Source organism: Giraffa tippelskirchi, chromosome 3 (genome assembly GCF_054371585.1).
Source record: "Giraffa tippelskirchi isolate mGirTip1 chromosome 3, T2T-mGirTip1v1.2.pri, whole genome shotgun sequence".
NCBI classification, from domain to species: domain Eukaryota; kingdom Metazoa; phylum Chordata; class Mammalia; order Artiodactyla; family Giraffidae; genus Giraffa; species Giraffa tippelskirchi.
Genome location: NC_137277.1, coordinates 176,988,763 through 177,005,265, shown reverse-complemented (window position 1 = coordinate 177,005,265; position 16,503 = coordinate 176,988,763). Strand labels below are relative to the sequence as shown.

At 52.9% G+C, this 16,503-nt stretch overlaps 1 protein-coding gene across 1 annotated transcript; it reads right to left on the bottom strand.

The window, feature by feature from the left end:
- Positions 1-12,768: 12,768 nt before the first annotated feature.
- On the bottom strand, positions 12,769-16,503 carry LOC145540967 (intestinal-type alkaline phosphatase-like). The gene is made up of 11 exons (XM_081576126.1): positions 16,349-16,503; positions 16,152-16,268; positions 15,922-16,037; positions 15,556-15,730; positions 15,304-15,476; positions 14,910-15,044; positions 14,748-14,820; positions 14,516-14,650; positions 14,233-14,424; positions 13,867-13,983; positions 12,769-13,736 (listed from the first exon to the last, which is right to left on the bottom strand). The coding sequence occupies exons 1-11, from the start codon at positions 16,413-16,415 to the stop codon at positions 13,441-13,443; spliced, it is 1,596 nt and encodes a 531-aa protein (XP_081432252.1). The 5' UTR covers positions 16,416-16,503; the 3' UTR covers positions 12,769-13,440.

Below are 16,503 nucleotides of genomic sequence, written 5' to 3'. Positions count from 1 at the left end.
GATTCCCAGGAAGGGGCACAGCCGAATGTTGAGAGGACCAGGTTCCTGCCACAATGCCCCTTTCTGTGTGGGCACACAGCCCTCACGCTTATACTTCTGATCCACTAACACCTGCTGCTAGAGGTTGCTGAAAACATAAAGCTCTGATAAAGAAAAGAGCTCTACTGACATCATTCCCTGCAGCCCTCCCCTGCTGTTTCCCTATCTTCCAAGTCTACAGAGCACTGATCCCCACTTAGAGGAAGCTGGTGGCCTTGTCATTTCAACCAACCAGGGTAAGGTGTCTCCCATCTACAGCCATTCATTTGTTCACTGCCTCACCCTCCAAAACTTCTTTGGAGCTGCTGCCGTGGGTCGGTGCAGGGAGAAAGAGAAGACATCCGTTAAGCACCTGTGATGGTGGACAGGCCACAGGCCTATCAAATCTGCCTGCAGCCTGGGAGGTGCTCTCACCCCTTTCTGATGCGTGGCGAAACTTAGGGTGCGAAAACAAGAGGTGATCAGGCCCAGGTCTCACAGCTCCCTAACCAGCAGCTGGGATTCACTGCCTGCTTGTGTGACCTGGAGGCCCTGCTGCCTCCGCTGTGTCCCAGGCACTGCTCAGGAAGCCTCAGCCTGCCCTCCAGGAGCCCCCAACCTCGTGAGGGTGGGGGTGGGATACGCTCACAAATCTCAGATCAATCTCAAGCAATGGCCAAGAGGCGGGAAACACTTTACACAAACAGGATAAAAGAGTCAAGCTATGGAGGAAAGCAAAGAAAGCATCAGGCATGTCTGGAAAATAAGAGCTGGAGGGGGAGGGCTAAGAGGTGACGGCGGGGCCTGGAGAGCCGGACTCCAGGATGGGGGCGCACAGAGGAGCTGGGGGAGACGCTGGATGAGGACGGTCAGGGAGGAGCACACGTGGCCCCAGGGTGCAGGGAGCAGAGGCCGGGGGCAGTCAGGTGGAAGCAGAGGGGCTGAGGCTTGCAGGCAGCAACAGAGACAGAGGAGGACAGGGCAGGCCCGTGTTCAGAGCTGCAAGCAGGTGAGGCCCCGGGAGCAAGCTGGTCACAGGCACAGAGGGCGGAGGGGGCGGGGGCGCAGAGGAGGTCCGAGGAGCCTGAGGGCAGGGCGCAAGGGGCAGGTGGGCAGGTGTCCGCCGTGCAGACCTTATGCTGAGGAGGAAGAGGCGAGAGAGAGAGCCCTGGACTTGGCAAGGAGCAGCCTGTGGCCATGGCCCTGAGGCTGGGGACGAAGGCTCAGAAAACCAAAGACTGAAGGGTGAGGGAGGTTATGTGCGGACTCCTCTCAGCACATTTACTGGATGTTTCCATGATGTTTTGTCATGTGAATTATAGACTCTGTCTAAGAGGCTTATTAAGTTTTCTTCCAATGTCAATACTTTGATTTTTGGTTTATAATTTTTGAAATAAGGCTTTTTGGGACTCTTTTTTTTTTACACCTACAAAGTCTTGTAAGGGGCTTCCTTGGTGGCTGCCGGAGTCCTGCTCTAGCTGGTCCAGGGGTACCCAAGGGATGAACGGTTTCGGCGAAAAGAAAGGAAAGAAAGACACAGAGTCTTTTGAAGGTTCAGAGATGATGATGATGATGATGATCCCTTATTGCTCTAAGTTTCTATGTATATAGCACATGTTTTAGGTCAGTAACCTTTGTAATGATTCTTTTGCAATATTTTCCTATTCAGATGATTTATCTCTTGATTCTAAGATGTAAAGTTTCTTTCCTGATCTTTTGTTACATTTCGGTTACATTTTTACCCCAAAACCTAGTCTTATTTTACTAAAAACATGATCCATGATGTCATAAATCATATTGTTCTATCTACCTCAGCGAACACAGCATCTTGCTTCAGGGAACAAGCACTATAGCGGGATCTAAGGTCAAGGGTCTCTCATAGTACAGCCATTGTCTGTGGGGGTCTGTTTACCATCTACCCACATATCACAAGACTATTTGTGGCAAAAACAAATCTTTTACAGTCTACCCTGAAACCACATTCAATATGACTCACGTATTTCCTTTTGTCTGTGTTCAGGTTCTGGGGGGTACAAATATCTCTAGTGTCCCAATCTTTATGAGAAAAGACAATTGGCTTAGTTTCTGTAATTTTTCTTAATACATGATCCAAGTTTTCAGTCATCAATAATAATCTCCTCATGAGACCAGGTCACAATAGGCTTAGGGCTTGTTTTCCAAATGATCATGGCCTTATTCCCTGGCTGAGTGTTAGGGACCCATCAGCCAGGGGCCTCAGTAGGTTTAATCATTTTGGGCATATTTCTTTGGGACAGAGGATCATTTTTCTTTTCCCTAAAGTCTCGTGAAATCACTACAAAAGCCCCTTTAAATCCTGCCAACAAGGAAAGAAACACAGCTAGCCACAACAAAGGCATAGAAACAGAAAGGAGTGAAGGTTCCGATCCTGGAGAGAAACTGCTTTGCAGTTTGCGGTGACTTTGTCATCCAGCAGTAGATCCAGAACGGCTCCCAGCAGGTGGCTCAGTGGTAAAAGAATCCACCCGCCAAGCAGGAAACACAGGTTCTATCTCTGGGTTGGGAAGATCCCCTGGAGAAGGAAATGGCAACCCACTCCAGTATTCTTGCCTGGGAAATAACATGGACAGAGGAGCCTGGCAGGCTAAACAATAACAAAATAGGCCTTATAAAGACCTTTTGAAAAATAACATGTAATATATGGTTGTACAGTTTCTTTCAAAGTTCTGTAATATGTTTGGAAAATGTTAATAAATGTTCAGTTCAGTTGCTAAGTTGTGTCGGACTCTTTGCGACTGCATGGACTGCAGCACACCAGGCTTCCCTGTCTATTATCAACTCCCGGAACTTACTCAAACTCATGTCCATTGAGTCGGTGATGCCATCCAACCATCTCATCCTGTCATCCCCTTCTCCTCCTACCTTCAATCTTTCCCAGCATCAGGGTCTTTTCAAATGAGTCAGCTCTTTGCATCAGGTGGCCAAAGTATTGGAGTTTCAGCTTCAATAGTCCTTTCAATGAATATTTAGGACTGATTTCCTTTAGGATGGACTGGTTGGACCTCCTTGCAGTCCAAGGGACCCTCAAGAGTCTTCTCCAACACCACAGTTCAAAAACATCAATTCTTCAGTGCTCAGCTTTCTTCACCATCCAACTCTCACATCCATACATGATTACTGGAAAAACCATAGCCTTGGCAAAGTAATGTTTCTGCTTTTTAATGTGCTGTCTAGGTTGGTCATAACTTTTTTTTCCAAGGAGTAAGCATCTTCTAATTTCATGGCTGCGGTCACCATCTGCAGTGATTTTGAAGTCCAAAAAATAAAGTCAGCCACTGTTTCCACTGTTTCCCCATCTATTTGCCATGAAGTGATGGGACTGAATGCCATGATCTTAGTTTTCTGAATGTTGAGCTTTAAGCCAACTTTTTCACTCTCCTCTTAATAATAAATGCTATTGCCCTAATAATATGGGCTTCTCCGATAGCTCAGTTGGTAACAAATCTGCCTGCAATGCAGGAGACCCCGGTTCAATTCCTGGGTCGGGAAAATCCACTGGAGAAAGGATAGGCTACCACTACAGTATCCTGTCCTGGAGAATTCCATGCACTGTAAAGAGGTCACAAAAGAGTCGGACACGACTGATCGACTTTCACTTCATTTCACCCTAATAATGGTTTATTTAAAAGAAAAACATGAAAATAAGTGCATATAAGCCTCATTTATATAATATTATCTAATAAAAAACCCCCCCAAAAAACCCAACCAAACAAAAATACATTAGTTGGTGAGAGAGGCAAGAGTCAGCTTGAAGAGAGGTTAAGAAGAGCCTCTGTACTGTTTTCTGATTGCTGTTTTAAGTTTTCAAAAGATCTGAGGATCAGAGGCAAACAAGTTAAAGGAAAAAGACCCGAGGGTGAGTAAAAGTCCAAAGCAGTTGATGGTAAGATAGATTATCAGTCCTAGTTACAAGGGTCTTTAAAAACAACTTCTCTGGGTGGAGGATGAAGGAACTCAGATCCCAAGTATGACAAGAATTTCACGTGGGGGAATTCTGATGCTGACTTTGGAGTTGGGGGGAGCCTCAACACGGGGGACACAGTGGCCTCTAGAAGTTGAGCAGCCCCTCGTTGATAACTAGCAAAGGAGGAGCACTTTGATTCTTCGGCTGAAGGAACAGAATTCAGCCACAGCCCATGAGCTGGGAGAGGAGCCCTGGAGGAGTGCTTGGCCCCAGTGGACCCAGACTTCAGCCCTCTGAGGCCCTGAGCAGAGAATCCAGCCATGCTCCGCCTGGACTTCTGACCTGCAGAAACGGGAACAATAAACTTGTGCTGTTTTAGGTTGCTACATTTCTGGTGATTTGTTATCTGGTAATAGAAAACCAAGAACCCACTTTGGCAGTTCAGGCAGAAGGCCCTGGGACAGCCCGCTAGGAGGGAGCTTGGTGCCAGGCTGAGGGAGGCTCCAGGTATGGCTGCTACTTGGGACCTGTGGGTGTGTGCCCACTGCTGGTAACTCTGTGGGGACAGAGTACCTGCCTCAGGCTGTAAGGGGTGGAGGGGAGGCAGACCCTTGGCAGCCAGGGTTCCTGCTTGTGTGTCTGCCTGGGGCTGGGAGCCCTGGCATCCTGCTGTTGTTCAGTCTCTCCGTCGTGTCCATCTCTTTGTGACCCTGTGGACTGCAGCACACCAGGCTTCTCTGTCCTCCACTATCTCCCGGAGTTTACTCAAATTCATATCCATTGAGTTGGTGATGCCACCCAATCATCTCATCCTCTGTCGTTCCCTTCTCCTCCTACCTTCAATCTTTCCCAGCATCAGGGTCTCTTCCAATGAGTCAGTTCTTTGTATCAGGTGACCAAAGAATTGGAGCTTCAGCTTTAGCATCAGTCCTTCCAATGAGTATGCAGGGTTGATTTCCTTTAAGATTGACTAGTTTGATCTCCTTGCAGTCCAAGGGACTCTCAAGAGTAGAGAACACAGGAGATCAAACACAGGGTTTGATCCTTGGGTGAAGAAGATCCCTTGGAGAAGAAAATGGCAACCCATTCCAGTATTCTTGCCTGGGAAATTCCAGGGACAGGGGATCCTGGCAGGCTACAGTCCATGGGGTCCCAAAGAGTTGGACACAACTTACTACTGAACAACGAGAGGGAATGAGGAAGAGGAGAAAAGGTAAAGATGAGCTGAGTTTGGAATGAAGGGCACCTCCCAAGCCAGAAGCTACAAGTGGGACCTGAGGCCAGAGGGCAGGGTTGCAAGGCTGGGCCACCACCTGGGCACAGCCCCCAGGGGATGGAGCAGAGCTGGAGCAAGGAGGGTGGGCAGGGTGGGCCGTGCTTAGGGTAAGGGGAAGGACACCAGATAAGGCCAGAATTTGGAGACCAAATGGGTGTGGGTGAGATAACCATTATCCCACTGTTGGGGATGGTGGACCTAGGGACTTTTACGTGGAAGACATTGTGTTTGCCTGCAGGTACAGGGCACTAAATCACCCAGCTTATGGTGTCTGATTTTGCTGTTGTTGCTGCTGTTCAATCGTCAGTCATGTTGTGGACTCTTTGTGACCCCATGGACTGCACACACCAGGCTTCCCTGTCTTTCACCATCTCCTGGAGCTTGCTCAGACTCATGCCCATTGAGTCAGTGATGCCATCCAACCATCTCATCTTCTGTCATCCCCTTCTCCCCCTGCCTTCAATCTTTTCCAGCATCAGGATCTTTTCCAATGAGGCAGTTCTTCGCATCAGGTGGCCCAAGCATTGGAGCTTCAGCTTCAGCATCAGTCCTTCCAATGAATATTCAGGACTGATTTCCTTTAGGATGGACTGGTTTGATCTCCTTGCTGTCCAAGGGGCTTTCAAGAGTCTTCTCCAACACCACAATTCAAAAGCATCAATTCTTTAGCACTCAGCCTTCTTTATGGTCCAACTCTCACATCCATACATGACTGTTGGAAAAACCATAGCTTTGACTATGTGGACCTTTGTTGGCAAAGTGATGTCTCTGCTTTTTAATATGCTGTCTATATAAAACAAAAATGTATTTATATATCTTTCTAATCACCATAGGCTCCAGGTGGGGCCAGGCTGGCTTCAGGTCAGCAGCCCTCCTGTGAAATCAAGCACTTAGCACTTGACTTGGTGGAAGCTGAACAGACCTGAGTCCTCGAGGGGGCACACAAGGGGTTGCACCCCTCCCCTAGCATCCAGACCTGGGGATGCCCTGCCCAGCAGGGGTGGGCTGCCATCTGGGAAGGGGAGAGGCAGAGGGTCCCCCTACTTCTGCCCCTAGCACTGCCCCCCTTTCTTTCTCTAACCAGCTCCCTTGCTGCCCACCCACCCCTCAAACCAGGCATCCAGCTGCCTCCTCCGGGCTTGGCTGTGTCCTGTCATCCTCCTGCTTCTCAGTCAGGGAGTCATTTTGACAACGAGAGGGGACACTGGACACTGGGAGCCTCAAAAGGAGAGTGAGAGACTGGAGGCCAGATACTTACTGCCCTCCACCCACCTCCACTCAGCTCTGCTTTCTGAGGAAGACAGAAGTGCCTGGGAGGCAGGGCTGGTCACTCTTTATTGATGGGCGGTGCAGGGGGGACTAGGACTGAGGGGTCCTGAGCCCAGTCCCCACTCAGCCCCTGTGGGCCCTGGTGGCTGCGCTCAGGCCTGGGGGAGCTTCTGGGCTGGGGGTGGGAGTAGGGTGAGGTGCTGTACAGAGAGAGATGGAGCCAGGAAGACCGGGCGGCCGGGCCAGGGCAGTTGGGAGGCAGATGAACTAATCAATGGCAGCTGAGCTTGTGGAAGAGGGCTGGCCGTGAGGGAGGCCCTACAGCTGACCTGGGAGGGAGGGGGGATGGAGGAGGAGCTGAGGGCCTGGGTCCCCCCCCCCCCCCAGTGGCTGGAGTGGCAGAGTCCGTGGGGAAGCATGTTTGCCTTTGTGCCTTTCTGTCGGAAGAGAGTCAGCTCCCTGAGACAATATCCATTTTTATATTTCTTGGAAATTTCACAGCATTCATTTCAGGGAAAATAAAAGCTGTCATTGCTGGAGAAATGATACCAATCAGAACCTGAAAAGGCTGGAAAATTATCCTCCTGGAGATGAAATGTTGAGGGGAAAACGCAGATTAAAACCACAAAGAGACACTGCCCTTCTGTCCTCCTTTATGAAATCACAACATTCTACATAACTCCGCCTTCCCTAGGCAGAATTAATTTGTTGAAAGAACTCACAGGTCAAAGGAAAACCCTGAGATGCCCAGAGATGGAGGCAGTGAATATCCAGAGTGGTAGAGCAGAGGTGGACACATGGACAGACAAGGACCTGGCAGGATGGAGACAGCGGTGGCCACTCATGGCCAGTAGCCAGTAGTGAGGCTGTTGAGTAGCCCCAAGGAGGGCACAGGGTGTTAGGTCCTTTCGTCCCTGCCTCGCTGTGGTTTTTATCAGATGGGGCTCCGTAGCAGTCTTGGGCTGTTTCTGAGGTTATTTTTTTGATTTTTGTTTCCTGTGTTTTTTTTTTTTCAATTCTTATGTATGTGTGTATGTGGCTGCATTGGGTCTCAGTTGTGGCACACGGGCTCCACAATGCCCAGGCTCAGCCACGACAGCGTGGGGGCTTAGATTCTTTGTGGCATGTGGGATGTTAATTCCTTGACCAGGGATTGAATCCTTGTCCCCTATATTGTAAGGTGGATTCTTGATCACTGGACCACCAGGGACGTCCCTTTCAGGTTGTTTAGGCCAGCCCTGCAAGCTGGAACCATCTGGCCAGCAGGGGAGAGCGGGTGCTTTGTGGGGTGCCCTCCTAAGAATGCTAAAAGCAGAGGAGATGGGTAGGGTAAGGCAGAGAAAGCAGGGGTGATAGAAACCGTACCATTCATCCAAGAAGACACAAGTTCCCTGTGGGTACAGTGGTGAGTGAGCCTGGTAGAAGTAGGCCCTGTGTCCAGGGACTGGGAGGAAGGGAGGTCCCATATTTTAAAAAGCAAATTGAACCTGAAGAAGGGAGTGGGTGGATCAATTCATAGTCCCCACCTTCCAGCCATCCCCCCCAACTCCTGAAAAATGGGCTCTTTCATCAGCCTCTAGTCATTGTACACCTCCTGCGCACCGTCTCCTTCCCATCAGGGGCTTCTAGAGCAGTTGGTACCAGGGCCAGCCAAGGGTGAGATGGCCCCTTCTTGTAGCAGTATCTGGGGCCCTTCCCCCACCACTGCCAACACTCCAGGCGCCCGCGGCAGAGGGGGCGGGGAGGGCTAATAACAAGAGCAGGAGCTAAAGGGGAGGACCCAGAAAGACCCTTCTTAAAGTCCGCTCTGTGCCAGGCTCTGTGACAGGAGGTATGCGCACTATTTCAGCGCACCCCCAGCCTGTCTGAGAGTCCTCCCTGGACGGCGCTCCAGTCCTGTGAGCTGAACTGGCCCACTGGCTTCTTTATTTTCGGTTTGAGGCCCTGCTCGGATTCCCTGAGTAGAGGCATCGGGTGGGTCTGCGGAGACTCCTAACCTGGGGTACCAGATGTCTCACTCCTTTCCGGACGCGGCCGAATCTGGAATCCCCGAGCCCAGAACCGGTGCCAGACCCTGGGGAGCGTGTTCTGTACCCCCAACCTCGAGCTGCCACCGGGCTGACAGGTAGCCTGGATGCAGGCAGGAAGAAGGAGTGGGGGCGGGGGGGCGGCGGAGGACGGTGGGTGTCCCTCGTCGCCGCCCAGCTCCGCCCCGGCTCCGGCTCCAGTTCGGGCTCCATCCGCGCTGTTTCCGCGCCGCCCGAGCGCGCACCTGCCGGGTAAGTGGCACCCGAGCCCGCCGCCGCCGCGGCCACCGTCAGCCACCTCCGCCGCCGCGCCGAGCCTCCAGGCTTTGTCTGCGTCCTCGCGGCTCCGGCTCCGGCGGCGGCGGCGACTCGCGGGCTCGGTGCTCGGGCTCCGCGGACTGCCCGGCGCGGGCGGGAGCGTGCGCACCCAGAGCTCGGGGCGCACCGGGCCAGCTCGCTCTGCGCCGGAGATGAAACTTCGTCCAAGTTTGGGTTCCGGGGAGAACCTGTTGAAGCCGGGAGGGGCCGGGGGGGAGGACGCGGGACGGAACCGGTTCCGGGTCCTTTGGGGCCGTCGGGGCTTTCTCTCTGATCCTGGGTGGACGGCGCGCCGGCGCGGGGGGCTTGGGAAAGGGACTGGTGAGGGTTCTGGCCATTGAATAGAGAGGACGGGGCCGGGGATGGCTCTGCGGACAGCCGCGAGGACAAAGTTTGGTTCTCGAGTCTCATTCTTGAGCGTCTAGTTCCAGTGCGGCAAGCTGAAGGCGGCTTCAGGGTCCGCATAGACGCCGCACTGACCACACCTTCTTTTCCCGGCCTCCGCTTCCCCCCTCCCTCGATCTGGCCTTGGCTGTAGCAGGTGGGGACAGGAAACGCAGAGAACAGCCTTTTATTGACGGCCTACTATGTGCCAGGCCCGGTGCCCGGCGCTGTATTACAAGAGTCTCCCCAGCCTGCGGGGGGCACGTGTGTGCGGGCAGGGGGCAGTAATGGACGGACGGTGCCTACAGTGGCTGGTGGCAGTTCGGAGCCTTCTCCCTCCCTCCAACCCCGAGTGGCGCAGGGAGGCCAGGCCCCAGACCCACTCGCTGTTGGGGACTCCAGGTGGTCTCCAGCCTTTGGACTTGGGCCTGTGCCCTTCCTCTGGTGTTTGTGAGCCCCTCCCAACCCCAGTACCTCTCTGAGCTTGCTGCTTGGGGGAAGTTTGCTCTGCACAATTTGAGGTATTCTCAATAACAGCAAGAAACCCTCCTGTTTAGAAAGGCATTCAAAAACTAAGCTATCCCAACATGAAGACAGACACAGAGAGTTCTTTCCTAGCGATGTTTAAGGTGATGTGCTGTTCCACTAGTATTTTTTATATTTTCCTAAGCAATGATGAATATTTGGAAGGCTCTTTTAAAGTTTCTTACATAATAGCATAAGACAAAAAGCACCTAACACCAGGCAAACATTTATTCTTTCTGCTGCAGTAAAAATGGCAGAAACAATGAACAGAAAATGGTCTTTGGAAAAACCAAAAGGCATTTCTTCATCAATGATTACTGTTGGAAGATGTAGAAAAAACACTGCTGTAGATTGAAAAAAAAAAAAGTGTCAGAGCAAATTACCCAGCGTGGGAGGAACAGTTGGCTGAAAGCACAGATGTTTCTACACATCTCAGCTTAATGTATTTGCTGGATTCTTTTCCAATAATGAAATACACAGACCAGATTTTTCTTTTCTTTTTTTTTGTGAGTGAGCCACTAGAGGTAAGATATAGCAGGGAATATATGTTTTCAACAGTTCATCATTGGTTTAACAAAAACAGTGTCATTTGGGGAGAACACTGTAAGTGCACCCACTGATGGAACAGCTACTCCACAGGATGTGATGTTAAAGGATTATGGATGATGAAAAGCTGCAGAGGTAGCAGAACCTGCACAGCTCATTCGTTGGTCCATCCATGGTCAACCATCGCAGGGAAGATCCAGAAACCTTGAGAGCACATAAAATGCTGTAAGAGCCATCAGTGGTGAAAGTGAAAGTTGCTCAGTCATGTCTGACTCTTTGTGGCCCCATGGACTATACAATCCATGGAATTCTCCAGGCCAGAATACTGGAGTGCATAGCCTTTCCCTTCTTCAAGGGATCTTCCCAACCCAGGGATCGAACCCAGGTCTGCTGCATCACAGGCAGATTTTTTTACCATACGAGCTAGCAGGAAAGCCCAAGAATACTGGAGTGGGTAGCGTATTCCTGCATCAGCGGATCTTCTCGACCAGGAATAGAACTGGAGTCTCCTGCATTGCAGGCGTATTCTTTACCAACTGAGCTATGAGGGAAGCAATTGGTGGTGTTAACTTTCTAACACCAAGATTGTCCGAGTAAAGGAGAAGCTTTATGATAGATACTTGGTAATGAGATTGGGGGTGACCATGAGAATGTTCCAGATCAGCCCCACGTTATGAGCCATGTTATTGGCAAGGTATTGAAGGGGGCTGGCATGAGTCCTCCTGCCCTCTTTCTTCCTGACTCCCTTTCTTTCTTAAAGACCCATGTGCTGAGAGTTCTTGAGGTAACAAGCACTATCCATCTTGAGCACCCAATAAAATTTGGAAAAGTAAGCATACTTCCCCCTGCATCTGCCTCTTCAAGGTCAAGACTTTTAACAAACTGATGCTTGAGAACGTGTCCGTGATCTTGTGGTCAGCACAGTGTTTGGCTAATAAAATCCCTCATGCTTACATATTTAGAAAAAACTTGTAAACAGAAACTTTTTAACATTTAGGTATAATTTATATACCACAAAATTCACCCTTTTCAAGTGTACAGTTCAGTGGTTGTTGGGATATTCAAAGTTGTGCAGAGATCACCATGAATTCCAGAATAATTTGGTTTTAAAACCTGTGGTTGAAAATGCAGAATTCCCTTGGGTTTTGAATGCATTTGTAAAACATAGTGGAGAAGGAAATGGCAACTGGCTCCAGTATTCTTGCCTGGAGAATCCCATGGACGGAGGAGCCTGGTAGGCTACAGTCCATGGGGTCACAAAGAGTCAGACATGACTGAGTGACTAAACAACAAACAACCCAGAGTTTCAGTAAATAGCCCTGAGAGCCTGGCCTTCAAATCAATGTTTCACACTGCTAAATCAAAAGTTTAGTAAATAAGGAAGCATACTCAGTCATATTAACATTTCTAGTGAAGGCAAAATGCTTTCTTGCAACTTTGGAAATGTACAAAGAAATTTGTAACTGTGTAAAATTTATTGGAAAATATGGCTGTTTTCACCCTTTTAAATTCTTTGAAATATTCCCTTTAGGATGAGTCACATACACAATCAGTGTAGCTTTTTTTGGAGTGGTTGCTCTGGAATGTTTTTAGAGCTCAGAAATATTAGGGACTTCCCTTGTGGTCCAGTGGTTAAGGATCCGACTGCCAATGCAGGGGACAGGGATTGAATCTATGGTCTGGGAAGATTCCACATGCTGTGGAACAACTGAGCCCACAAACTGCAGTTACTGAAGCCCACCCACCCTAGATCCTGTGCTCTGCAACAAGAGAAGCCACCACAAGAAACCCTCACACCTCAGCTAGACAGTAGCCCCCACTCACCACTAGAGAGAGGCCACTAGCAGCAATGAAGACCCGGCACAGCCAAAAGGAAGAAATGGGAAACTTTCACTTTCACTTGTACTTCCTCTCTGGTTCTCTAGCTCCCACCTCTGCCCCATGCCCACCCCCTCCATCAGCCTTCAAACAAAAACACAGCTTCCCTGTCCTTCACTACTTCCCCGAGCTTGCTCAAACTCATGTCCAGTGATTTGGTGATTCCATCCAACCATCTCATTCTCTGTCACTCCCTTCTCAGTAGCCAGCAGGATATTTTCTAGAGTGTTCCAGTCCTGTTATGTCTGTGCTCACAGCCTTCCATTCCCCTCCCTCACTCTGGATGAAGTTTCAGCTCCTCCCCCATGCTCCCATTCCCTCAGCTTTGACCTTCTTTACCTGCCCTACTCCTCCCAACTGGTCCCGATGCTGGCCTCACCTGGCCCTGCTGACGCCCCCTTGGGGCCCCTGCACCGCTGTCCTGCGTTGCTCCCACCCTCACCGCCTTTGGTCTTTGCTCAGTGTCAGCCTCTCATCAGCCTCTCCCTGACTTCCTGATGTGAATCACCGCCCCCCTCACACAGACAGACACTCTGTGCCCCCACCTGCTAAGGGCTTCTCTTCCCACATGTATCACTCCTGTATCACACTTGGAACAGTTTATTTGAGGGCTGCTTCCTCCCTCCCAGGAGGAGGGGGCCTGTGTCCCCCACCCCCAGCTATCCCGCTGCTCCTGGGATCTCCCAGCCTGGAAAGGGCGCCGAGGCCACCCTCACAGCAGCTGAGAGACCTGGGACAAGTCTCCGCTCCTCAGTGTCGCTGTCTCCTCTCTGTAAAGGTACCGCTGGGTTCCCAGAAGGGGCTGATGAGGACTTTGTGTTGAGGGCCGCCCGGCACTCCTGCCCCCAGACGTCTCTTTGGCCAGCGAGGTGCCCACAGGGTGGGTTCCAGGAGGACGGGAAGCCACAACTCCCTGGGAGCTACGCCTCCCAGAAGTCAGGCAACCAGAAGCCACGCCTCCCGGAAGCGCCCAGTGGGGGTCTGGTAGGTCCTGGTCCGCTGTGGGGGACACCTCTGGTGCCAGCCTGGTCCTCAGGCAGGGCTATTGGGTGGGGAGAAGAGACTGGGTGGTCTGAGGCCCTGCCTGGAATATCCTCGAATATGAGGCAGCTCCTCAAAATAGCCGAGGCCACCGAGGTCTGGGGCACTGAGGACTGTGGCTCTCACAGGAAAGTCAGGGACTCAGCTTCCAGGGTGGTTTGGGTCCACTAAGGTTGCAGGTAGGGAGGAAGCCCTGAGGCCCGGGTGGGTGGGGGTCAGTGCAGGGTGGGCACCAGCAGCAGCATCAGGGCCCCGGCCAGCAGTGCCATTGAGGATGGGCAGGCAGCCTGGTGGGCGGTGTCCGAGGGACCGCTGTGGGGCTGAGGGTGGCAGTCGGTGGTGTAGGGCTCCACGCAGGCAGCAAAGGCCATGACATGCGCCACGAAGGTCTGCTCCTGCACGCCGTGCATCAGGTGTGCCCACGGGCCTCGTGCAAACACTGCCACGTCCTCACCACCGTGGGTCTCGCTCCCTAGGGGCACTGCGGCTTGCTGCTGGTACTCGGGGTCCACTGAGAGGAGGGAGGGGATTCAGGGAAGGCAGGGAGGCGACCTCCACTTCCCAGGAGTGCTGGAGTAGGGTATTCCCCCTCCTCCCATACCCTCCTCCCTTGCTTTCCAGGGCCCACCAACGGCACTCACTGCTCTCCTTTTCATTGATGTTAGGTCGTGCGCCCTTGTCCAACCGGTACCCCGGGCCATTGCCATAGAGGAGGGAGGTGTAGGACTTGCCGTCTCTGGCCTTGCCATCGGCCAGCCCTGCAGGGGAGAGGGGACTCCGTGATCACACTGACCCCAGCTTTTGGGGCGCCTCCTGTGTGCTGAGCCGAGGCACCTCTTTGCCTCGTGAAAGAGTGAACTGCACTCTTTGTTCACTGGTTTAATCCTTACCACAGTGAAGTAGGGCAGTTGCTATTATTATTCCACTTGGCAGATAAAGGAACTGGTTCAGAACACTTTGTGCCAGGTAACTTAGGGGCAAGGACCTGCCACTCTCCATGGGATTACCGAAAATGGAGGTTCCACGAAGTGGGTAGCCACCAAAAGTGAAGACATGAGAGTGGTCGGCGGTGACGAGGGTCAGTGTGTCTGCTTCACTGGTGAGCTGGCTAGCCTTGGCGATGGCATTGTCGAGCATGATTGTCTCAGTCAGCGCCCGATAAGCAATGTTTGCATGATGTCCATGGTCAATGCGGCCTCCTGCAAGAAAGTCATGTGGAAGGTGAGTGATGCCAGACCCACCCTGAGTGCCGCCCCTTCCCCTTCTGATCCCCAAGGAGCTGCCACTCACCCTCCACGAAGAGGAAGAAGCCCCGAGGGTTTCTGCTCAGCACTTGCAGGGCCGCCTCCGTCATCTCCTCCAGGGATGGGTCCGTGGTGTGGTCTCGGAAGATGTCATAGGCCATTTCTCCTGGCTGAAAGAGGCCTATTGGAAAGGGGACCAATAGTGACCCTCAAGCTGGGGAAGGGGGGCCCATGGCACCCATCCTGGGCAGGATAGTGGGAATGAGTGGGGTTGTTACCCATGAGGTGTGTTACACTGGAGTCATTGGCCGCCTGAAGGAGTGCAGTGAGGTTCCACACATACTGGGCTCCCTGGGAGGGGCAGAACCAGGCTTCAGTCCTTACCCTGACACCCCAGGCCTGGCCCTGCTGTACCCCCTGCACCCATGAGCCCCCATCACCTGGTGCTTGGCCTGCCACTCCTGCACCAGATTCCGCTTGTCCTTCCGGACTCCGTTCTCACTGGCATCATCTGGGTATTCAGGGTCTGGGGTCCCCTCAGGAAACATGTATTTTCGGCCTCCACCAAGGATCACCTGGGACCAGAGATTAGGGCAGGTGGGTTCAGGGCCTGGCTGGCCCTTTACTCACCCCACCCCCCCTCACACAGCCCCTGCCTCCCCAGTCAGGTCTGTGGGATGGTTTGTCCCCACCAGTTAACTCCTACAGGATGACCCCCACCCCCACCAACACAGAGACCCTGTGAGACCCCAGGACTGTGGCTCGCCTGGAACTGTGTTGAGAGTGTGTCCCACCCCCTCTGCCCAGCCCCGCCCTGTGCCCATCATGTCGCACGTCAATGTCCATGTTGTAGACGAGCTGAGTGGCAATGTCCTGGCAGCCATACGTCTGTGCCTCAGGAGGCAGGTCAGTGTCGGAGAACCAGTCTCGATTCACGGTGTGCGCGTAGGCCCCGGCTGGCGATGCATCCTGCACCCTGGTGGTGGTCACCACTCCCACTGACTTCCCTGAGGGTGGCAGAGGTCACGGTGGGCCACCGAAGTCTCTGAGCCTGTCCCTGCCCAGGAAGCTGACGCCCAAGCCCACCTGCTTTCTTGGCCCGGTTCATCACAGACGTGACCTCATTGCCACGTGTCGTGTTGCACTGGTCGAAGCGGGCAGCTGCACTTACACCGATCGTCCTCATGTTGGTCTTGACCCCACACAGGTAGGCAGTGGCCGTGCCTGCACTGTCGGGCACCTGTCTGTCTACGTTGTATGTCTGGGGGCGGAGATGCCTTCAGCTCTGCTGGGGTAGACACCCAGCTCCTGACCCGGGCCCTGGGCCCATCCTCACAGCCCCTGGCCCCTATCTCAGCCCCCAACCCTCCTGGGGCTTTCCCCACTACCCTGCTCCCTAGGCCCACACCCACCCCTCTAGTGTAGACCACCCTGAGGTCACGTGGCCCTTACCTTGGACAGAGCCATGTATGGGAACTGGTCCATGGCCAGGAGTGTCTCAGGTCCCGGCTTGCCATCCATCTGCCCCTTTAGGATCCGAGCGGCTGTCACCGTGGAAACCCCCATCCCTGAAAGCACATACTGGGTCAGGTATGAGTCCCTGGGGCCAGGCTGGGTCAGCTGGCAGCCTAGGGCTCCAGAGTTGTGGGGGGACGGGGAGTGGACCGGCCTAGAGCACTCACCATCCCCCAAGAAGAGGATGACATTCTTGGCGGCTGTCTGGATGGGCTGCAGATTCTTAGCCACATCAAGTGCCTGGGCTGCCTGGCGGTTCCAGAAGGCAGGGTCTTCCTCCTCGACTGCCCAAGGGGAGAGTGGAGGTCAGCTCATCCTGGGGCCGCCCCCTGTGAGTAGGGGGTGCCGGGAGCTGCCTGATTACCTGGGACGAGGCTGAGGGAGAGCTGTAGCCACAGGCCCAGCAGCAGCAGCACGCAGGCCCCCTGCATGGCTGTGTGATGGCGGAGGGTCAGGATGAGACCTGGGGAGGCCGGGTCTCAGGCAAGGCTGGGACACCAGATTACAAGCTGCAGCACT

Bases quoted from the DNA above. Each gene is read 5' to 3' on its own strand.
- LOC145540967 (XM_081576126.1), bottom strand. From the start codon at position 16,415: ATGCAGGGGGCCTGCGTGCTGCTGCTGCTGGGCCTGTGGCTACAGCTC. The intron at 16,269-16,348 runs GTAATCAGGCAG...CCCCTTGGGCAG, and splicing joins CTCCCTCAGCCTCGTCCCAG to TCGAGGAGGAAGACCCTGCC. The intron at 15,477-15,555 runs GTGGGCTTGGGC...TGCCACCCTCAG, and splicing joins GAACCGGGCCAAGAAAGCAG to GGAAGTCAGTGGGAGTGGTG.